Source organism: Cyrtonyx montezumae, unplaced genomic scaffold (assembly GCF_038088225.1).
Source record: "Cyrtonyx montezumae isolate F1298 unplaced genomic scaffold, pur_monq_1.0 scaffold_17, whole genome shotgun sequence".
Taxonomy (NCBI): Eukaryota; Metazoa; Chordata; class Aves; order Galliformes; family Odontophoridae; genus Cyrtonyx; species Cyrtonyx montezumae.
In genome coordinates this window covers 35172657-35195588 of record NW_027071903.1, presented here as the reverse complement: position 1 = coordinate 35195588, position 22932 = coordinate 35172657, and the positions used below count along the sequence as shown (strand labels likewise).

The following is a 22932-nucleotide window of genomic DNA, read 5'->3' as shown; positions in this document are numbered from 1 at the left end:
CGGCACTCCCATGAGCTCTGCCCTTCCTCAACTTGGAGATGGCAAACGTGTTGAATTACGCTCCTCTGAGCTCCCGCCCCAACCCCAGCCTGAAATCCAACAAGAACTCTTCTGTTGGAGTCAGCCTCGAAGCAGCGCTGCTCTAAAAGGATTACCCTCCTCTATAAGCGAGCCCCACTCGCTCCGGGCCCCCGAAGTCTTTTCTTCCTGATTAGAAAAAGCATCTGATACACACCTGGACCGAAAAGCAACCATCTCCTCTCCGAACCCGAAAACGAATAAAATATAAATGCTCAGCCTCAAAAAACACCTTTGTGACGAAACGCTCATTTTCTTGCCACTTACTTCCAAATGGAAGCAAACAAAGGCAAAAATCCCGACCAACAAAGCCCTGCGTGCCTTTCCCGTACAGCCAGGCTCCAGAGGAGGAGACCCACTGTGCACACAACATCTATTTTTAAATACTGAGCAGCGTTTCCACGCTGCACCCAGCACGAAGCTGCGCTCGGCTTCCCCAGGAGACACGCTTTCGTTATTCAATCCTTCAGCACGCTGTCTTTAAGGAGACATCTCCCAGGCTTTGCACTCTCCCCGTATGGGAACAACATCCAGGCAAGAAACGGAGGGGCTGGCTGCCTCCTGGGGCTGCTCCTTCACCACCCTGCCCTCCTCTCATCCCGGTATCCTTCTGCACCTGCAGATTCCTCCTCCTGAGCTCCTCGGGCGCGGGTCTGGGGCTGTCCCGTAGACATCCCCCGAGCACAGCGGGCTCCAGCACTGCACAGGTTGAGCTCTGCCCAAGCCAAACCCATTCAGAAGATTCTGCCCTTACCCCCGTGCATCAGGACTAGGTGGCCCTCAGAGGTCCCTCCCGACTCTAAGGGTTCTGTATCTTTGCCTTTGAAAGAAATCCAAGCATGCAATGTGTCCACTGGAGGTGACACAAAGGTGGTTTGCTCTTTGTGCATGCACACCTGCTATTTCCCTATCTACGCATCTGCAACAACTCCTCTCTAAAACACAGCTAAAACCCCACAGCACGTGGGGCAGACCCCATCCCCACACCGTACCCAGGGCTGGGCAGGAAGCATCCCCAGCAGCACAGCTGCAGCCAAGCCCTGCTCCCATCCGCCCCTGGCTTGTGGGAACAACAGCTGCAGAGCCTGGAAATACACCCAAGAGAGCGCCTAAAGGAGCAGCCAAGCAGGTGCACCCCCAGTTCCCTTGGCAGGAAGGCGAGATGAGCCTGGCAGAGCTCACAGCACACAGCAGGAGGAGGGCACAGCTCCAGCACTGAGAAATCCTCGCGGTGCATCCGGCACAGGGACCGAGCGCCGGGCGCTGCCAGCTCCACCAGGACCACCACAAACAGGGCCAGGGGCAGAACGGGCACACGGGACAGCTGTCTGAATGCTGTTCTTCCTACCTACAGGACAGAGCTCTGAGCTGCTTGCAAAGGCCAAGATCATCAAGAGGAAAAAAGAAATCCCACTCCTCTCCCAGCTGTCGTGCATTCCTGACACCGCACCATGCCTACAGACACAGAGTGCAATTCCTTCTCCCAGCTGCACTTCCTCATTTCCCCATCTGAGCCAAGATCCCAATGTGTTTGAGTCCCACAGTTCAGTCCCAACGCTTGAAAGAGCCACAGAGCCCACGATGAGAACTCCTGCCCTTCCTACGCACCTCACCAGCACTGCTCCTGCTCTGAACACACACACATCCCTCTGCTGAGAGCACAGGGACAATAGGACAGCACAGCAACCCCATGCTGGGCTATAGGGTGCTACCCAGGGCCAGGTCAGGGATGCTACCCAGGGCCGGGGATTGCAGGGGGTGCCCTGGTGTCCTCAGCGTGCAGAACCCCACTTAGGTCATTTGTTAAGAGCACTTCTCAATTTAAATGAGGTGGTTAGAGCCATAGCATTTAATTAACTGCTCGGTGTGAGGCCAGCGTTTGTATTCATCAAACAATTCTGGGCTGTCTGAACCCACACGCGACAAAGCCACGTTAACGCCATACAGATCAACGCGCATCAACAAAAAGCCATCAACGAAGGTTTGGGGGCTCTATAGGAGGAAGCAGCCCGTGCACCCACGCTGAGCAGCTGCAGAGCCCCTCGACGCAAACCCATCTCCAGGCACTGGCATCACCATTGTTCAGCCCCATCGTGTGTGCTCCTCCTGTCTGCACTGCAGTGCAAAGCTGCTATTTAGAGCAAGCAAAAACAGTGCCTGTTTCAGGGCAATCTCACTTGAGAGGGTCACAAGAAACGGGGTCAGACAGAGCGATTCTGGAGGCAGCTCCCCCGCAAGCTGGTGAAACACAGACAAACCTGCCCACACGTGGGCATGGAAACCCAGCAGCACTGACTTCAGCTTCACAAACTGCTTGCAACACAGCAGAAGCAGCCTCTTTTAAAGCATCCCAATGCCTGCAGACAGCAGGAGATTAAACCACACATAGATACCGAGGGGCGATGAGCAGCAAGGAAGGCAGAAGTTGCATCAGACACCATCAGGGACTGCTGCAATTAGCAGCCAAACCTTCCTCATGGGGAAGAGGAGGGAGCTCCAGCAGAGGGCACTCGGATGCAGGGAGAGAAGCCCGGAGCCAGCAGGGCAGCAGCATCCTGGAGGGAGCTGGGTTCAACACTCAGCTTCACTGCTGGCCATTCCTCGTGCTCCCCAATCATTCCCATGGTGTGCTCCCTACAGTCCCACACCTTTAAAACAAAAACCAGAGAATAAGAAACCCCACACTGACTCCAAGGAACCTTTCCCCTTTGGGAGATGCTTACAGTGCTCTTCTGGCAGACACGAGAGCTGAACAGAGAGGAAGGGAGCAATGGCAGAAATCAAGCCAAGCACCACCTCAGGTGTGTTTCATCCAGCAATATTTTTGCAAAGAAAGCTTTGATCCGATTGTTTCTCCATCAGCAACACAGACTCAAAGCTGGAATTCACACACCTTCTGTGTACACAGGACGTCAGCACCAAATATTTGCATCCAGATAGAGTTCAAAGGCCCAGGACAGGTTCAGCAACCAGCTGTGTGCTGCAAGCAATGCTCCCTGCCTTGCACCAACAGGGACACGCAACCTCCTGTCCCAGTCAGCTGCACACAGAGGGGCAGAGGAGCCCTGCTGTGGGGCACCAGCTGCAAACAAGACCCACAGCTACAGGAGAAATGACAGCCATCAGATAGGAAATCTTCATCTGCCCATCCCCACCCCTCTGCAAGGCACCCATCCTGCTGTGCTGACACACACAGGGGCAGCACACAGCACGCAGCTGCTGGCATGCAGGCACACAAAGCAGCTGCACCCAGGACATCACACACACCACGCTGTGCACTGGGGCACGTGCATCCCTCCCTTCCTCATCCACCACGACACTGCACCGGGTGATGTGAAGGACTCCACATTGTTTTCCATAACTCTTCCCCCCCCCCCCCCCCCCCCACCTATTTTTTTTTTTTTTTTTTGTGATGAAATATTAAAAACATTTCCTCTAAAAGCCCAATTCTCAGCAGGCTTAATGTGAACATTCTCCAAGAGGGCTGTTGGTGCTTAAAAACACGCATTAAGCAGCTGAAACAGTTGATGTTTGGAAACAGAGTCACCCATCTGCGAGGGTTTTGGAAGCAATACGTGCAGGCAAGGTTTCCTGTTCTAAATCTATTTAACGTTCAAGAAAAAATAAAAATAAAAGGAAAACCTCCAGACATGCAAAGCTTAGAGCTGACAAACAGCCCTCCCTGCTCACTTCTGGATCTCCCCTGCCAAGGGCTTGGTGCTCCCGTTACCGACAGCCACGCGTCGCTGGAGATGGAGATCAGATCCACCCCATCCCTGCACAACGATTATCAATTAATCATAATGCTCAGAAATAACTGCCCTACTTTCTGCAGCCGACGAGGACTCGCTGTGCGTGGTGGCCAAGTTGGGAGCGAGCGACAAGCAAGGGCTGGGAGAGAACCCCTGAGCATCCCCATGTGGAGGGATGGGCAGGAAAGCATCCCTGAGCATCCCAGTGTGGGGGGGATGTCTGGGACTATGGAGCCCAACCCCCAGCCCCACACAGCAGCACCCAGCCCAAGCAGCATGCAGTGCTGCCTGAGCTCCAGGCTGTGCCTGCTGCCCTAGGGAGCTGCTTCATGCACCTCTGGGGCTGAGCCTTCCCCTAACCCAACAGCTCCACACTGTGCCCTCAGGTCCGGACTATCCCCCTGCTCCTCCATGAGGAGCCCCAGGGCCACCGTGATGGAGGTGGGTGAGTTACCATCCCTGAATGGGTTTTGTGGTGCTCAGGGACATGATGTAGCAGTGGGTTGTTAGAGACAGGGTAGCGTGGTTTGGTTGAGGTTGGATTTTATGATCTCAAAGGTCTCTTCCAACCCGAGCAGTTCTATGATCCTATGACAGAGCCACAGGGCCTCCCCTCAGCCTCCTCCAAGCCGAACAGACATGGAGACCTCCACTGCTGCTCCCACACCGCGCCCTTCATGCCCACCCCTAATCCTGTATCCCCCCTTCTGATGCTCTCCCATAGTTTTACGACCTTTTTATGCTCACAGTGAGATGCCACCACTCCTTTACAACCAGAACAGCTCCAAGAGATGAACACAGCCCCGGGGCTGAACCCACCAACGCAGCAGCTCAAGGAGAGCCCCAGGGCCACCCTGGGGGCAGGTGATGAGCTGATGGCAGCACACAGTGCAGATCACAGCTCTCTAATCCCCAAACCCCACCAGCTTTAAGTCGGTGCTACCATATGGCCGAGCACAGCAGAGCGTTTCCTACGCCCACCAAAGTGAGGAGCATCACCAGCAGTTCAGCTTCCTCCAAAATTTGGGTGGTTTTTAATCCTGGAAGAATGCCGACCGTGTGAGGAGGAACTGAGCGAGGGACCACCAATAGGTGCGGGAGTTTGGCTGCCATGCTGCCAGCTCAACACCTCCGTTCTGGGCCCGGCGCATCATCCAAGTTCTCATTCCTCTCAATTCACCTTCTGTATGGCAGCTATGGGGAAAACCTCGAGGGGGAAAAAGAACAAAAGCAACAAAACCCACCCTGCAAAGCAGCCACAGGAATGAACAGAACAGAGGCGTTCAGCCCAATTTAAAAACAGACTTCAAAAGCATCATGGCCACATGAGTGATGCCTCCTCTTCCTCCTTCATCATCATCATCGCCTGCAGAACAACCGCAGCGCTGCTCATTACGATCCCATCACCAAATCCCCAGCACCAATGAGCCCTGCAATGCCCACAGAGACAGCCCTGCCAGCAGATGCTCCCTTGCAGCCCACCCAGGTGGGTCCCAGGAGGCTCAGCTCCCCTGCAGCACAAACCACGTGCCCTCTCTGTGCTCCTCAGCCACACGGAGAAGCAGGCGGCCAGAAAACACACACAACACTGCTTCTCCTTTACCACTGCAGAAGACACTCTGATCTCATTTGTTGATGTTTATCATCAGGAGGAGAGAAACCCAAAAGCCCCACGAGGACAGCAAAGCTTCTTAGAGGCTTTAAGAAAGCATTAAGCAGCGGGGACAGCAAGAGCTGATGAGTCCTTTGGCTCGAGGTGCACGGAGCAGTTAACACTTCACAAAGCGAAGAGTGATCCAGAAAAGGAGAGGGTGAGATAACCTACGGAGCTGCACGCGCTGTATCCACACACCTTGCAGCTTCAAGACCTTTATCTACGCATCAACGTCTCAAAAATCCAAAGCTGACATCTGCAACAGCAGATGCTGAAGGAAATCTTTCTGACTATCAGAAAGCAGAAGCATTAATCAAACCGACAATGCCAGTAAATAAATTCAAAGCCAATTCCCCCCCCCACACACACACCTCCATCCAAACCACTGAAGTCCCATTTTCAGGCAAGTCTGCTAGCTTGAGAAATGCTTCTGTAGTGATGTGTGGCATCTCTGAAGTTGTACAGATCTCAGCAATTAAGCACAGCCAGGCCAGCTCGTTATGCTCCGTTCCTTTACGACAACCAGCTGCAAATGCAAACCATGCTTTTAGGGACAGAGCCCCATAAGGCATTTAGCAACTAATCCTCACGTGCACTGCAACTCTGCTCAAAACAATCCAGTAGAAAACATGAAGCCAACTGTCACCGATCACTTCTGGGCCAGCCAGAGCAGCACTGGTCACACAGGGGAATGAGGTGCAGGAGAGGTGAAGCCAGAATCCAGCCCTTCTGGTCATACAGGTGATTGAGTCTAGGATAGATGGAGCCAGGCTCCACCCCTTCTGGTCACACAGGTGCATTGCCTTCACCTGTGCTCCCATGGCTGATTCAGTGCTCCCCTCAGGTGATCAATGAGTGGTTCAGGCCATGATCCTACAGTTCCTACACATCAGGGCAGCACAGGAGCAGCTATAGGGCACCACGGGTATGCTGGATTTACCCAGGAATTAACAAAGGCTGTAACCTGTTAACACGCTGTTAACAAATTAGGGATGAAAGTCTTGAAGCTGGTTTCTCTCAGCCAGTTTATTTCCTTGCATGTGTTTTGTGGGAATGAATTCAACACACCTCTCAGTATTGTTGAGGTTTCCTGTGTGAATTTCCAATATTCATTACATAAGTGGAATTAATTCATCCTGTTTGTATGTAGATTTTCTTTCCCCCCCCCCAATCAAAACCCTTCAGGTTCTTCTAAGAGATATGGGGAATGAAAGCACGGCAGCATCACAGTGCTGCTCCACCCCCACCAACACCTCAATGGAAATCATCTGCAAGAAATCTTTTGTTTTGGGTCTTTTCCTGCCATACCTTTACGCAATTAAAAAGACCAAAATAAATGCACAACAGCCACATTTCCTGTGCAGGAACAGCGCAGGGACTCTCTTCACAAATCCACCTTTTCAGAACACTTATCACCAAAGCACACAAACTCTTGAGCACCGTAAGGGACACAAACGGCCTCTAATCCCACGTAACAGCCTTCATCCTCCATGGCGAGAAGCAGAATAGGAAACAGCTCAAACAAAGCCCCTCGAGAAGCTCAGACAGCTCTGCCCTCCCCAGCTAACACCCACTTGTGGGAAGATCTCAGGCCACACTCATTGCAACCCCACTTCAGCTCTCCCAGTTACCCCTCCATGGGCAGGCATGCTTGCTCAGCGAGCACATGTGGGAGCCCCAGCACAGCACAGGGAGCAGCAGCAGGATGGAGAAGTGCACCCCAGCAGACACACACTGCCCTTTGCAACGCTCCCTTCTCGACCCCCCAAAAAAGCAACTCCAGATGCACAACCGATTCCCATCACATTACCTCATTTTTTCCTTTGAGTTTCTTGAATGCTCAGCATAAAATCCACGGTGAAATTCCTGCCACAAAACCTCAGAATGCCCCTGAGCCCATATGGGAAGGAGCCAGGACAGACGCCTCCCTGCTGCCCAACCCAGCACAGCCACCAGGGGATGCATTCCCTTTTTCAGAGCAGGTAACGTTGCTTGCTCCCACATTTGGGTTTTTGTTAGAACAGAACAGGGACTGTACCTCCCCAGAAAGAGCCAAACACCAGTGCTCCCCAACCCCTTTCCAGTTGGATCCCCCCAATCCCAGCTGGGTACAGCAAGGGCAACTTCAGACAACAGCAAACTCCAGCACTGCCACATCAATCAGCTCCGTGATCAGTGAGGTACCTGTGGCTGAGGACCTGTAAATCAGATCCTGTGAGGTGACACCATACCAGGGGCACCAGCTGATCTTTAATAATACGAGCAATATAAATGAGGGAAAAAAAAAAAAAGAGAAGGTGGCAAACTCGAGATAAGACACTAATTAAAAGCTCATCGTTTTCTTTGGAGTTAGCAGCGAGCTTCCTTCGGAAGGTTCTCATTACCGTGCATTTTATCTGTCCCTTCCAATATTTCTAATTCAATATTTAACATTTGAAACGGAGCTCAGGAGCGACCACACACTTCGGTAAATATTAGCTCGAGTGTTACAAAGCCACGCTGTCCTGACCATGGGCTGCACTCTGCAGCTGCTGCCCGGGCTCAGGGCTGGGGGGGGCTGCAGGTGGGCATGGGGCAGAGCACATCACACAGCAAGGTCACTCCTTCTGAGTGCTCAGCCAAGGAGGAGGAAGCAGAAAGGACACAAGAGGCAGAAGGAAAAGCAGAGGGAGAGGGTCAGGAAGGATTTGGCTCAGGTTGGGGTCAAACTGCACGAGGGAGAGCGGTGTGCAGCACAGTGCTGCAACAGCTGCAGGATGGGAGAGGACGGAGAAGCTGCTCTGCACCCCTACACCAGAGACAGGCACATAACGGGAGCGCTTCCTCCCCAGATCTTACAGGGGTGCAGAAGGATTTCAGCATTAACACCACGAGATAAAAACACTGCAAAAATGGGACCAACTTCCAACGTCTTAGGGCTGCAGGGCAGGATCAGACGGATGACTCAACTTGCTTGGAAAGCCAGCAGAAACGAGATCCTGAAGTTTGGGCTGCTGCTCAGACATGAAAGCGAGCTCATCAAAAACATTCCCCAGCAGTAAAGTTACCCGGTTCAGAACCATCACCAGCAGCAGCTGCCTTTTCATCTTCTGCCTCAATTAAATGTAAAGTAGCTCTCATTCTCTCAACATTTAACTTCAGTGAAATCCAAGGCTGTGGGGGGAGGGGAAAAAAAAAAAAAGAAAACCACCAAGGGGCATTGGGCAGAGCTGTCCCCAGGAGCAGCTCCACCTCTGCCTGCCTCCTGCTCACCTTCCAGCAGTGCTCCCACTCCAGAGGTGCACCCACTTTTCCCCACGTAGTGCATTCCTGCACAGCAGTGACCCCAGAGCTGCTGAGGAGCAGTGCCCAGCCCATCCCTGCCTTCCTGCTGGAGCAGCTGCAGGTGCAGTGCTACTGTTAAGGAATCAATTGCACAATGAAAGCACTGAGGACACATGTCTTACAGACGGTTGCTGCCAAGTGCTGCCAGCCCCAGCTCTCCAATCATTTCGGGTCCCTTCTCATTTTCAGCTGTGTGGCACAAAGGGGCAGCGTGGGCCGGCCAGTGCTGAAGGATACTTTTATTGACTGTGTGAAAAAGGGAACTGCTGCCACCCTAATGCAGACAGTGACACTATCATCTGCTGAGAAGGGGAAGAACTTCCCCTGGGCCCCCAGAGGGCTGCGTGCCAGCATTCCTGTACCAAAGGGACCCGCCTGCTGGGCCCCACACCCAAAGGCGCTGCACTGCCTGGGCCAGGCCAGGCAAAGGACACAGCCCCCACCTGAGCTTGTGTTGATTTCAGTTTTTTAATGAGGAAAAAGCGTGCCCAAAGCATTGTTACATGAGCGACACTCCCTGACACGGAGATTCACGCAAGAGATCTGAGAAGGGCAGCATGACACAGCTGTGGCAGTTACCCTCCAGCTTAGAAACAAAGGAGCCGCTTTTCCTAGCGGGTACGGAGAGCTCCTGAGTAACCACGGAGCCTTCAGCCACAGCTGCATGCACTGATCACCACCTGGATCAGAACTCAGCCCTTCACCGAAGCACAACGGTGCCTTTAGATGCACATGGAGCACAGCATTCCCCTCCCCCATCGCCCACCGCTGTCCCAGCGGGGCAAGCAGCCTCTGCAGACACAGTGAACGTTGTTAAGGTGTGTTATAACCAGCCGAGAACAGCACGTCACGTCCCTAGAAACCTTCCTGCCTCGCCAGTTCCAACCAGCAGTACTTGATGAGCTTTTAATCAACGAGCCAAAAGCCCCACGTCCCCCCAGAGCAAAGAAACCCACTCCTTGTGCCTCTGAGGCTCTGCTGAGCCCAACACCACGTGGAAGAACTGGAAAATCTCACTCAGCGCAGCGATCCTCCCCCACCACCTATGGGACATTTCCTTCACCACATTCCGTTGTGCTCAGAGGCAGAGCTCATTTGCTAACACCTCAAAGCATAACAAAACCACCCCGCAACCATCCAGCGATCCTCGGGGCAGCCCAAGGACACTCAGAACACAACACACCCTATTTGGATGCACTTGTATTTGGACTGCCCCTTACAACAGAGGGCCCGCACCACAGACCCTCCACGAACCCACGCGCAGGGCCCGGACCACCCCTACGTGCACGGACACGGCGCAGGCGGCACACGGAGCTCCCACTTCCACGCACTCGCCCGCACCCGGGACACCCCTACGAGCACCGCGGCTCCGGTTCCCCGTTCCCAGCGAACACGCGGACAGATCCTCCCCTCCCGGACGGGTTTAACCCACGAGGCACAACAGCACCGGAGCGGCGCAAATGCCCCCACCTCCAACACGGGGACCCCCGAGCCGCAGCCCCCCACCGCACCGCGGCACGCAATTAACCCCAATTAACCCCAATTAACAAAGCAATCCCGCCCGGGGGAGGCCCAGTGCCGCTCGTACCTGCGGGCCGGGCCCTGGCTGCCGGCGGAACCCCAGCGCCGGGGAGGCGGGGGCGCACGGAGCGGAAAGCGCCGCGCCCCGCCTCGTCCCCGCGCGGCCAATGGGAGCTCCGCCCTCTTGGTTCTCCTCGCTCCTATTGGCCGCGCGGGAAGGAGGAGGGGCGTGGAGAGGGCTTCGACCAATGGCAGAACGCGGCCTGGCGGAATCCCAGCGCCGGGGAGGGGGCTGGCGCGGCCACGCCGGCACTTCCCGCGAGAGCACGGCGAGGGGGCGGGGCTCTCCGCCGGCCAATGGGAGAGCGGGCGGGCTGAGGGCGCGGCCGATTGGCTGCGCGGCGCCACGCCCCCTGGTGCGTGCACGTGGCGGCGCGGGGGATGGTCACGTGGAGATACCGGCTGGGTTTTTTTTAATCATTAAACTAATTGCATTTTCTTTTTCTTAACAATCCCCCCCCCCAAAAAAAAAAAAAAGCCAACAACAAAACCCAACCAAAACCCCAAACCCACGTTTCTCAGGAATAGGACGTTGATTTTCCAGCTGTGCCATGGGCGCTTTCTATTCGTATTGTGCTGTGGGAATCCCCCTCCTGTCCCGGGCTCCGTTTGCTGCGTGCACTCCTGTTCAGACCTGCCCGTGTTTGCACAGCCCCCACTTGCTGCCATTTTGACCTTTTGCCGGTTCTACCATACTTTTCTCTTTTAATAAGAATCCTCACTTCATGATCTGAACGTCACCTCCTCCTGTTCAGTGCTCCAGACCCCACATTCCCCACCCCTACTGAGGGCGCAGCTGCTGAGCTGCTTTGCTCTGTGCAATAGCACCTGGCTGTCCAAAGGCCGGATCCTGCCCAGGTCTGCCCTCCTGCACGACGTTGCACACTGCTTCTTGCAAAGGAGGATAATGCACTGCAATGCATATAAATTGAGCTTAAAAGATGTGGTCGTGACATCCGTGTAAATACGCACGTTGCAGTTACTGTCTTGTTCCAGACTGGCTGCTCCTGCACAGGGGCTGGAAGACAGGCTCACTGAGCTCCAGCTGGAAATGGAGGAGTGACCTTTCACTGATTTTACATTAGCAGAGTAAGAAGATGCTCAGCAGTGCCTTAATTAGAGGATCATCTTCATTACTCATTAGCAGACCTGGGAAGGTAATTACAACAGGCCCAGCGCTGCCATGAGACCTCCACGGTTGCAAGGCACATCTTTTAGCCTTGCATTCTCCAGGATAAATGCAAGGAAGGCCCAGCACTGCTGCACAGCACAGCCACCCCCTGGCCTGGGCAGCATCGCCCTGTGCATCGCTGCTGCTGTGAAAGCAGACGTTGAGAAAAGGGGCAGCAGCAGAAGCTGAACTTGTGCAGCATGGCACAGAGCGATGGTGGGGATGCACTGCACAGAACCCTCCGATGCTGCAGCTCTGCAGGGCAGGATCTGTCCTCTGGAATTGGCCCAGAGAGTGTTCCCATGGTGACACAAAGATGCACACGTGCACACACCGCTCTTTTGTCTAAGTTATCCATTAGTCCTGTTTGTCGCATGCTGTGAAAACAAAATCAGAGGGTGAAACACAAGGAGGTTTGGAGATAATGAGGCTTCTTGCTCCTGGCTTCCCTTCTTTCTGCACAGGGGCCTCGTGCCATGGGAGCCAGCAGCCAGACACTGCCACATGTCACAGCCTTCCTCCAGGAACCACCCCGGATTGTAATGGTGCTGTGTCTGAAAGTAACCAGTGTCCTCAAAGCGTGGATGCTGTCATTCCAGGGCAGGGTAAAGGATTTCAGCTGAGGACTCATACACTGTAATGCATTGAAATAGAGCTTAAAAGCCGTGGTCCCGACGCTAGTGTAAAAAATTTACATTGCAATTATTATCTCGTTGCAGATTAGCTGCTGTGCCAGCAAAATCCTTTATTTCAGACAGCCCCACGTCGGGCCGTTATTCCCCCTCAGTCTTCTCCCAGATGGGGCCCTGAGCTGATGATTCATGTATTAATATGTGGTTATTAGATGACTCCTCTACCTCCACGGCTGCTATCTGTCTTTGGCAATGGAGGAAGGAAATGAATTCTTAAAACCCCAGGAACAAATGGTACACGCTCGGAGATCAATCCTGCTCCTGCTGACGTCAATGGGAAAATTTCCATCAGCCTCAATAGGAGCAGAATTAGCTGTATATATCAGCCATCCACCTGATTTACTGCCCTGCAAACATCCACAGAGCTGAAGGGGGAAAGTTGTGTCTGTTAAAAATAGCTCATGGGAATTAAGCGACAGTCAATGATGTTTCAGTTTCGTGGGGACAGAAGGGTGCTGAGCTGCCCACTGGGCAAATGGTGATGCTAACTGCAGTGATGCTCATGGCACAACTCTGGGTCCAGCGTCCCCTCTGCATGTGCCTGGAGGTACAGTGGGGTGGGATCTGCTGCCAGAGACTCTGCATGCAGGGAGCCCTGTGGCACCATGCCTAGGACACGTGGGGCCAGGCTGGGAGGGACACACACAGCAGGCACCCTGCCATGCTGCCCACCAAGGACAACTTATTGTTGCATCAATGGAATGGGGAGGAAGGAGGAAGAAAAGCCCCAGGTGTCCTCTTCTCATGGCAGAGCTTAGGCACGGGTGCTGCTGAGAGCCCAGAGCTGCTCACTGCCTCTGGCAGTGAAAATTGGAAATGGTGAGAGAAAGCACAAAAAGCAGCAATGTCCTTCCATAATCTCCATCACCAAAACCATCACCATCACCGAAACCATCATCGTTATCAATGTCACCACCACCATCACCAAAAATGTCACGAGCATCATCACCATCATCGCCAAAACTGTCATCATCACTGCCACCACCATCAGCATCACCACCCAAACTGTCATAGTAATCATCCCTTACACCACCACCACCGCTCCCCAGTGCAGGTGACTGGGATCAGGCTGGTACCAGTCCCTCTAGCTCCCCACCACCAGCGAGCTGCTGCCCCAGTCCCCAAATAAGCCTTCACTCCATGCTTTGAGCCTCCTCTTCCTCATGTCTATGCCTTGGCTGTGCCTGGGGATGAAGGCTGCAGGCCCTGTGCTGCTGTGTGACACCCTGGCCCACAACATGTCCCCATCCCCACCCCACCAGGAAATGAACCAGAGAGTTCACAAATGACCACAATTCCCCTAATTGGAAGCCACCAGCTAACGAGCCAAGTATTAGGAGCTGCATAATAATTACATCAATGAAATCAACAACAATTTAACAGCAAAGGTTAATTACATTTATACAAAAATCTGATAGACAGAACGATGCTCAAACAGTTGGGCAGACTAATTGAAAGCTAACGTTGCTCCTAAATTGAATTTCAAATGAATTTTACATCCATAGCTCGTTTTGCTAATTTCATTCCCCGTATCCTGTAATTTGTTGGCAGTGATTGATTACTTAAATGAATAATATCTATGTACCGGGGCTGCTCAGTGATGGAATGCTGCTGAGAAATCCGTGTTCCCTGCTCCGAAACAGAGCCCGACTCAACATTTCCCCCCCTCTCCGGAGCATCCTCCACGCCACAGTGACATCTCAATGAAAGAACTGGATCCGGGCAATGATGCTTGGATGCATCCGACCGGCAATTAGCGGTTGCTACGCTACGGTCGGAGCGTCATCGCGATAATGAAGGCAGCCGAGGGAGGGCGGTGTGATGAGCTCACCTCGCGCCCCAGCCGGAGCCTCCTGTTGCTTTCAGGTGACAAAGAGATGTAAAATAATGCAGATTCCGGGCTCTGGATTTGGGGAATGTCCCAAAGCATCGGCTCGGCAGCACCTGTAAGCATCATTTTTGGGGGTGTGCGTGGCCCTGCTGGCTGGGGGGCGTGGGGATCCACGCCCCCCAGCCAGCAGGGCCACGCACACCCCCAAAAATGATGCTGTCAGCTCCCACTAAACCCCTCCCAACCCTAATCCCCCCTCAGACACTGAAAAGCCCTCAGCTACGGTCCAAGTGCAGAAAAAGCAGCAGCGGATTGGGCACCCGGAATGAGGACTGTGCTCCCAAAACAAGGATGGATGTGACCTTATCCCAAACGCCATCAGCTCCTCACTGGGACGCGTGCTGGGTGCCAGCATCAGCTGTGATTGATTTCCTTGCCCCTGGCTTGGGATGGCACTCGTTAGGCAGCCTAATTAGCACGCTGACTGAAAGAGGTTCAGCCCCACGCAAATGAGATGCACTGCACGACGGGACAGAGGGGACAGAGGGGACAGAGGGGACGTGGCCGTGGGCTGGAGCCGGTGATGCAGTGTGACACCCACGGACGTGAGAAGCACAGTGCGAGGAGCACTCTGGGTTTTGGGGTCTCAGTGAGAGCTGCCTTGCTGCTGCGAGAGCTAACGTGATGCTCTTCTGGATGAAAAGGACCACGAGAAGGCTGCGCTGGGTTTCTCCGACGCCCCCAAAATCTCATTTTTCCACCCAAAGGGCACACAGCAGCAGGGTCGGGGTGCTTGGGGCCGGCGGGCCGACCCCCCCACTCATCGTTCCCGTTTCCCTGCCGCTTGCAGCCCGGACCGGAGGATGTCCGTTCCCGTTCCCGAGGCTGCAGTGCCCTCATGTGGCACCGCTCCTCCACCCGCCGCCCCGACAGCACGCGGCACCTCCGTGCGTCCCCAAATGCTCCGCGACACCGCTCCCTGCCCCCCCAAAACCCCGTGAGGATGCTCCGAGACACCCACCTCCCCTGCCCCCAAACCCTCCGTACCCCACACAGCCCTACATGGATGCTCCAGGACGCGCGGACGGCCGCAGGACCCCCCATCCCCCCCAGCTCCCCACTGTGACACTACACTGGAGGAGCGGGGCACACGGGGGTGGCACCGGGGCCATCAGCCCCGAGCTCAGCCCCTTCTCAGGGGCGACGAGGATGGCGATGGTCTTTAGAAGTTCTCCTTGAAGAAGCGGAAGCCGAAGCGCTCGCACTGCGCTCTGACCGCTTTGGCCAACGCCGGAGAGCCACAGAAGAACACCTGCACCTCGCCCTTCCTCTCCTCTGCCACCCTGCCCAACACCTGCAGGGGAAGGGGAAGGTGCCGGGTCTGCGGTGCTGCTGCTGGTGCCCTGCACGGCCCCGGCCCTCACCTGGCTCCAGTCGGGGTGCCCGGGCTGTGTGCGGGTGCGCAGCCCCGTGATGGAGTCCCTCTGCTCCTTGGCAGCCAGCAGGTCCAGGGCCAGCTGCAGCCCCACTGCCTTCACATCGCTCCTGCCCAGCGCTGATGTCATGTAGAGGTGCAGCTCCAGGAAGCGCCCTGGGCACGGCAGGGGGAGCCAGCTGTGCCTCGGGATGGATTTGGGATACCCTGGGCTGATTTGGGGTTTTTGGGATGCTCCGGGTCCCGCTCACCTCCCGGCTCCTGCTCCTCCTGCTGCAGCTCCAGCGCTGCCAGCAGGTCAAGGAACCACTCGAAGTGCTTCTGGTCCCGGTTGATCCAGATGAAGTCAACCTGGAAGGATGCAGCCTCTGCGTCAGGGCAGTGGGACATATCCCATGGGGTGAGATGCATGGGGAGCCTGCATCCTGGATGGAAGCCTGCACCCCACATACCCCTGCAAAGCCCACAGCCTGATCCCACCTTTCTGAGGGTCATGTCCTCATCCCCTGGGGTCTCACAGCTCTGCTTCCTCCGACGGTACCTGCATGGGTGGATGCAGCCCTCACCTGTACCCCTCACACCCTGAGCATCCATACAGAAACCCCAAGCCTCCTTCCCCACCATCCCCACAGCGAGAACCCTGCCTGAAATCCCCCGGCTGGAGGTTAACCCCAAAAGTAACACAGTGTAAGGTCCTGTGTCCACGTGTCCCGTGCTTAGCAGTGAGGAACTGCAGCCCTGAGTGCGTGGCACTGCCCCGACCTGTACATGATGCTCTGCAGGATGGAAGCAAAGGGCGTGATGCCAATGCCAGCCCCGATGAGCACGGCGTGCTCCGAGGTGAAGATCCGGCGCGTTGGGGTCCCATAGGGGCCATCGATGTAGCACTGGGAGAGACAGAGGCTGAGCACCCAGGAACAGGGCAACAAACCCAGTGCCAACGGGGCACACGCATGGAGTCCCCTCCCAGCTCCCACCTGGAGCTCACCTTGAGCTGCCGGCTCTCCCCCAGCCCCACAGAAACCTGCAGACAGAGAGTGCCCATCAGCAGCAGCAGGCGATGGCTTCCTCCCAGCTCCCACAGCTCTGCTTCCAGCATTCCCCACCACCACTGCAGCAGCCTGCTTCCTGGCTGCTTTGGGGTTGGTTTTTCCCAGCTGTGCCCATTGGTTCCCAGAGCTGAGCTCAGTGGGAGCGATGGCTGATGGATCACAACCTCAATCCCAAAGCCATCCGGGGTTTGGTGCTGTTGGAGAGGCTGTGCTGGCACCGACCGTCTGTAGGGGTGCGTCCCAGACCCCGTCCCCATCCTCGGTCCCTCTGGCGGTGGTGGGTGTCCCACTGCGTCGGTACGATGTCAGCTCGACGGCTGCGTCCCCGGTGCTGGGCACAGAGCCCCGCAGTGTGCTCTGGGTAGTGCAGGGAGGGGCCTGCAAGGGATGGGGAAAAAGGGGAAGAGAGGGGGGAAGGGGTGGGAGGGGAAAAAAAGGGGGAAGGGAAGAGAGAAAAGGGGAAGAAAGGGAGAAAAAGAGGGGGAGATGAGGAAGGAAAAAGGACCATCTGACCCACAAGGGCTGCCCTCACCCCACCATGCAGATGGCACATCACAGGGTTTAACCTTCCCTGCGCCCACCGACCTGCAGCCACTGCCACCACTTCTTCTTTTCCAGGTTCCCATGCAGCCAGGTGGGCTCGGGCTGCCTGAAGAACTCATAGAGCCGTGTGGTCCACTGCCCCAGCGAGCGGATGTGCAGCCAGATGGTGTCTGCAGGACGGGGACACAAGGGCTGGAGCACAGCACAGCCCAGGCAGCAGCACTCCTGCACCCGAGCATCATTGGGATGCTGATGGGATGGTGCTGGGATGCTCACGGGGTGCTGGTGGGATGCTCATGGGATGGTGGTGGGATGGCGAGGCAGGGTGTTCATGGGATGCTCATGGGAAGGTGATGGGATGCTTGTGGGGCGCAGGACATCCTGGCAGTGCCAAAGAGGAGCCCCAGTTTTGGGTGTCCCACACACCTTGCTGCTCAGGAGCACTGCTGATGCTGAACGGGTGCCACTCGTAGGCAGCAATGGTGGGGATGTTCAGGTAGATGTAATCCCCGGGTTCGTAGTGGAAGGAGCGGGGCCGCTGGATCACCAGGTGGGTAACCTGAGGTGGGAGGAGCAGGAAGCATCCGGACAGTGATTAACCAAAGAAATGCTGCTCTCACCTTCTGCTGCGATCGTTCAGCAAAGAGCTGCAGGTTCCTGAGCGCCATCAAGCGGCCCCAAAACGCATCTCTGTACGAACGGCTCGACTGAAGATTTTACCCAACCCCACTGAAGCCAAAGGAAGGAGCACTGCTGTGACGCAGGGGAGGGGATGGAGGAGCGTTACCCCAACCCCAGGGCCCTCTGTGCGCACCGTGGTGGAGGGGCGGGCACCTGGGAGGGCAGCAGGTGGACCTCCACGATGCGCAGCCCCATGGCACGCGACACGGCCGTGCTCACCACCTTCTCCAGCACAAAGAGGCCCCCAGGAACCAAAAACCACTTCCAGAAGTTGGGGGCATGGAAGAAGAGCAGGGCCCAGACGGCGACGTAGGAGAGGTGGCTCCAGTAGAAGAGCTGCGGGCAGAGGACACGGGTGAGCAAAGGTGGGTGGCACGGGGCTCAGTGCCCCCTGTGCCACGGGATGGGGCATCTTTGGGGTGTTCCCGTGCATTTACACACCTCGAAGTGCCCACCGCGGCGGACGCAGGGGCTGGAGAAGGCGAGCATGGCAAGTAGCAGTGCCTGCAGGGCCAGCCCCGTCTGCGGGGCCGTGCCGCTGAGCCCCCCCCCGCCGGGCCGTGCCGTCAGCAGGAGCTCGGCGAGGGCAGCGTGCCCGCCCCGTGCCAGCCTGCCTGCAAAGCAGCCCGACAGCGAGAGGGCTCTGAGCGGCTTTGTGAGAAGGCGCAGCCCCGAGCTTTGCTCGGATCTATTGCGAATGAAACGTTTGTCGGCGTGCAAAACACCGCGCGAGGGCCACCGAGAGCACCCGGTGCTCCACCCGAGGGCGCAAAGCTTCGCCTGGAAAGCGGCTTTTGGGAACGTGGCTTTGCGCGCTCCCGCAATTAAAGCACTTGAGTTGACGTTGGCTCGGAAGACGCGTTTCTGCTCCTTTTTTTTTTACAGGCAGAGCACGCCGCGAGCATCCCTGCCCACCCCTCCCCATCCCCCCTCGGGGTCGTGGCCGCGCATCCCCGGGTCTCCGCTCACCGAAATTGGCCACGTGCGCTCCGGTGTGCAGCGCGGCCAGAGCCAGCACCGCGCTCCCCAGCAGCTGGTGCAGCTCCACGCAGTGCTCCAGCGGCAGCGCTCTGCCCGCGGGGGTGGCACGCAGCCGGGTCAGGCACCGCCGCAGCATCGGCACCTGCGGGGCAGAGAGGGGAGCGAGGGCAATGGGGACCCCCGGCGGCATCACGCAGCCATCTCGTCCCCTCCTCCCCGCGGCCCAACGCCCGCACTCACGGCGATGAAGGCGCAGTTGAAGTTGAGGCACTGCCCGCAGCCCCTGGCCACTGCCACCCACCCGCTGTGTCCGACGTGCTGCTGGGCAGCCAGGGCGAAGAGCAGCAGGTTGAGGCCGATGTAGCCCCCCAGGAAGGTGAGCTGGCCGCGGTGGTTGTGCCAGTACTGTGCCGTCAGGCAGCGCGGCCGCCGGCTCTGCTGTGCCACTGCTGGGGGCTTGAGCCAGCTGGCAGCGCTGCCAAGGCATCACATCCTGCATCCAGCCCTGCACACATCCCTGCGTGCAAGTCCTTCACCCATCCTAGCACTGCCCTAGCACCCATGTCCCTGCCTGGGGCAGGGGGGAGTTGGAATTACATCATCTTCAAGGTCCCTTCCAACCCAAACCATCGTATCCGTCCCAGAAGTCATCCCTGCATCCCAGCCCTCCACCCACCTCGTGCCCAAGTCCCACACCCACCCCAGCACACCCCTGGGGTGACTGAGGAGCCCTCAGCACCACCGCAGGGCACCCTGCTCTGCAGGCCAGCCCAGGGGCAGTGCCCCGAGAGCCTCCAGGGGGCACAAACCCCACAGCACAGCGGGAGGGAAGAGGCCCTCCCAGGAGGAAGGGTGCCCCGCAGAGCCGGCTGCCGCTACCTGATGGTCAGGTTCTCCATCAGCCCTGGGAAGGCCTCCAGCTCCTGCTGCAGCTCCTGGAAGGTGATGGAGCCACTGCCATCCTTGTCAGCTGCCTCCAGCAGTGCCCGGGCCATGTCGTGCAGGCGCTGCGGTGGCAGTGAGATCGCGCTCTCACGCAGGCAGGCCTGCAGCACCACGTGCAGCTCAGCCACGTCGATGGAGCCACTGCCTGCACGGAGAGCAGCCCTGCATCACAGCCCGACCTCAAACCCAACGCTGCAGCACCATCCCCTCCTGCCTGGAGGGGGAGCTGTGCCCACCAGCACCATCCCTCCTTCAGCGGTGCGTGGGTTTGGGGGAATTGGGAGAGAATTCTGATCTAAAACTCATTCCCACTGCAATGCTGCCACGGGGCCCCTCCCCACAGCACCGGGGAGCACAGTGCACGGCTGTCTGTCTGCAAGCAAAGGCCTCAAGGGACACACGGCGGGCGCATTTGCTGCCTTACAGACGGGTGCCACTCCCATCCCAGAAAGAGATGGGATCTCTCACCATCGACGTCGTAGACCTGGAAGAGGAAGCGCAGCTTGTCGGCAGCAGTGCCGTGCAGCAGCAGGAGCAGGGCACTGTGCAGCTCCCCCAGGCTGATGGTGCCACTGCCATCCGTGTCAAACAGCGCAAAGAAGCGCTCAGCGAAGAAGGACTGCGGGGGAGGGATGCACTGGGGTGGCTGTGGGATGCTCCAGACACCGTGCTGCAAAGCGAGCTGCCACTGCCAGCAGTGCTCAGCCCACGGCTGCCACTGCTGCTGGCTGCTGCAGAGCTTCTGGGTTTTTCCCTCTCACGCTGAGATGCAATCACAGCATCACAGAGTGGGAAGTGACCCCGGCAGCACCGGGTCCAGCACTCACCTCCTTCACCTGGAGGGCCGCCTTGAACTCCTCCAGGCTGATCTCCTCGTCCTGCCCTGCGATGCTCCGGAACTGCTCCATCACCCAACGCAGCCACGCTGCGTCCTCAGCCATGAGCACCGGGAGCCTGCGGGAAGAGCAGTGGGACGGGGAGGGCTGGGGTGCCTGGGGAGCTCCCGTCGAGCCTCAGTGTGCAGGGGATGGCACCCAGCACTGCCAAGCATCGCAGCCTGCCCACCTGTCCTCCAGCTGAGTCGCTTTGCTGTCAACACACCTCGTTCTGCAGAGCTACAGACCGCTGCTGCTGCAGGCTGGGAGCACACGGAGCTGCGTGCTGGGAGCTCTGCAGTGCCCGGTGCAGTTACACAGCGACCTAAAGCACCACCCACAAAAACATCGCCTCCTCATTCAGAAACATCCGTTTTCTATCTATCAGCTATCACAATCTTGCACTCAGGCAAGGAACTGTGGATGCTTGCATACATTAACAAACTGTCTCTACCGATCCTTCGCCATAAATCTGTTCAGGCTTTACCCACGTGAGCCTCCAAAGCAGTTAAAGGTGTGTAAGACATTCAAGAAGAGGCAAAACCAGCACGGCCTTCTCTTCGGAGCGTGGCACGCTCGCACACAGCAGCTCACCTTGCAGCGGGTGTTGGATGCAGCTCTCCTCCCCGCTGCCCTCGGACCCAACGCTCCCCAGCAGCCGTGTGCTCGGCCCCGAGGAGGGGTGGACCCTCCACACCCTTTTAAAGGTTTAATTAATTCAGTCCTGCTGAAGCTGCTCACGTCAAATTAAAACGAAAACTGATTTCGATGGAACCGTTAAGGAGCACCTGGTTGTGACAGTGCCATAATTACACTGCTGTTCTGGACACCACCACACAGATCCCCATCAAAATACTCCGTGAAGGAAAAGGGCACTGTTGGTTCTGTGGGGGCAGCGATGCAGCCGTGCCCCCGCGGCACTGAGCTGTGGTTCTGCACTCCAAACGCATTCACTGCTCCTCACCTTCCTGCCCTGCAGCCTCGGTGACCCACTGCAGGAACGCAGGCTGCCAACTTCAAACTCCATCCAGAACATATCCCAGGCTGTCAGCTTTCCACAGGCTTTTATGTCACGAGTCAATAACATATGGGAAATGATCTCACTCGTTTGAGAGTAAAGCCGAGGAACCTCCCGAGCACGTTCAAAGAGGCTCAGAGTTAGTACAGAGTTATTACTGTGCACCTGTTATTCTGCCTTTAAGTATTTGCAGATGCTGAGCAGATCTCCCTCGGCCCTCTTTTCTGCAGGCTGAACAGAGCCAGGTCACTCTGCTCACGAGGGAGATGCTCCAGGTCCCGTTTATCTTTGTGTGTCTCCTGTGGACTCCCTGCAGGAGAGTGCTGTTTTGAACCCAGAATTGGGCACAGTATTCAAACGTGGCCTCATCAGGGCAGAGCAGAGGGGAAGATCTCCTCCCTCCAGTGATACTGGCACTCACCTGCTCTTATGATTGCAATGGTTAACAGTTCCTTTAGGAAATGAGGGATGGCCACAGCCCGTATCAAGGCGAGCACATGAGCATTAGATGTAAAGAACACTGGGAATAAAATCAGGGAGATGTTAGCAGGAGGGACAGAAGAAAGTCTGACAGGGAAAGAAGAGCAGTCTGTGGGCAGTGGAGAAGATGCAGTCTGTGCTGAAATCCAACTGCGCAGGCGTGGCGAGCCAACACTGCTGCTCCCACTGCGCAGCCATTGCTGGGCAAGGAAGGAAACCCTCTAGAGGGAGTCAGAAAATTGTTTAAAGGATTTTCTTCTCCCTTTCAGTCTGATAGCACCGAAAGGCCAAGGGACCGTGAGGCACTGCACAAAGAAAAAACAGTAATTAAAGAACTTTGCTTCATTGAATGAGGGAGAGAGGACAGTTGGGGCAGCAAGCTCGAGGCAAACACGCACAGCAAGGCAGGAGCTGGAGCAGGGAACTGCAGAGCAAGTGGGAATCTGCCTCTTGGAGGGACTTCAGAATAGGATATTTTCCCTTGACAAGAGATTTTTGGAGATCTGGGCAAACCATGGGGATGTAAGGGGGATAAGTGCAGAACAAAACGGAAACCATATGGGGAAGGGAAAGTTTTGCTTTAGAACTACAGAACAGATTTCCTACAGTACTTTCCACTTTGATGTGTGTGTTTCAAAACTGGGGACAACCAGAGTGGCCCAGCTCATGGCCAGAGCTGGGAGCAGAGCCTGGCACTGCACTGACAGCAGCTAGCTGTTCCTTTGAGACAAGTAGCAGCCAGCACTGAATGAGGCCTGATCCAGGTAGCAGCACAGGGGGTGCTTAGCCCTCTACTCTCCCAAGTGGTGTGCTCTGCCACCCTGGTCCATCCACATCCA

General features: G+C 56.4%; 2 protein-coding genes across 2 annotated transcripts in view; both read right to left on the bottom strand.

The window, feature by feature from the left end:
• Positions 1 to 10440, bottom strand: part of GLCE (glucuronic acid epimerase) — a 29802-nt gene extending 19362 nt beyond the window's left edge. Inside the window, exon 1 of the mRNA XM_065734110.1 lies at positions 10397 to 10440. The gene's annotated coding sequence lies outside the window, so the exon portion shown is untranslated. The remainder of the gene's footprint in view (positions 1 to 10396) is intronic.
• Positions 10441 to 15286: 4846 nt separating this feature from the next.
• Positions 15287 to 21631, bottom strand: NOX5 (NADPH oxidase 5). The gene is made up of 17 exons (XM_065734359.1): positions 21560 to 21631; positions 20548 to 20712; positions 20189 to 20339; positions 19655 to 19865; positions 19016 to 19250; positions 18764 to 18917; positions 18236 to 18408; positions 17948 to 18130; positions 17540 to 17672; positions 17156 to 17283; positions 16793 to 16948; positions 16514 to 16542; positions 16281 to 16421; positions 15999 to 16059; positions 15770 to 15869; positions 15508 to 15674; positions 15287 to 15437 (listed from the first exon to the last, which is right to left on the bottom strand). Exons 1-17 carry the CDS (start codon positions 21629 to 21631, stop codon positions 15306 to 15308), a joined length of 2391 nt encoding a protein of 796 aa, XP_065590431.1. The 3' UTR covers positions 15287 to 15305.
• Between the last annotated feature and the right edge of the window lie 1301 nt (positions 21632 to 22932).

Excerpts from the sequence above, each read along its gene's own strand:
- NOX5 (XM_065734359.1), bottom strand. The coding sequence starts at position 21,631 with ATGTTCTGGATGGAGTTTGAAGTTGGCAGCCTGCGTTCCTGCAGTGGG. Across the intron at positions 18,918-19,015 it reads TCAACTGCGCCTTCATCGCC|GTGCCGATGCTGCGGCGGTG; the intron begins GTGAGTGCGGGC and ends TCTGCCCCGCAG. Across the intron at positions 17,284-17,539 it reads CAGTGCTCCTGAGCAGCAAG|ACACCATCTGGCTGCACATC; the intron begins GTGTGTGGGACA and ends CCCGTCCTGCAG.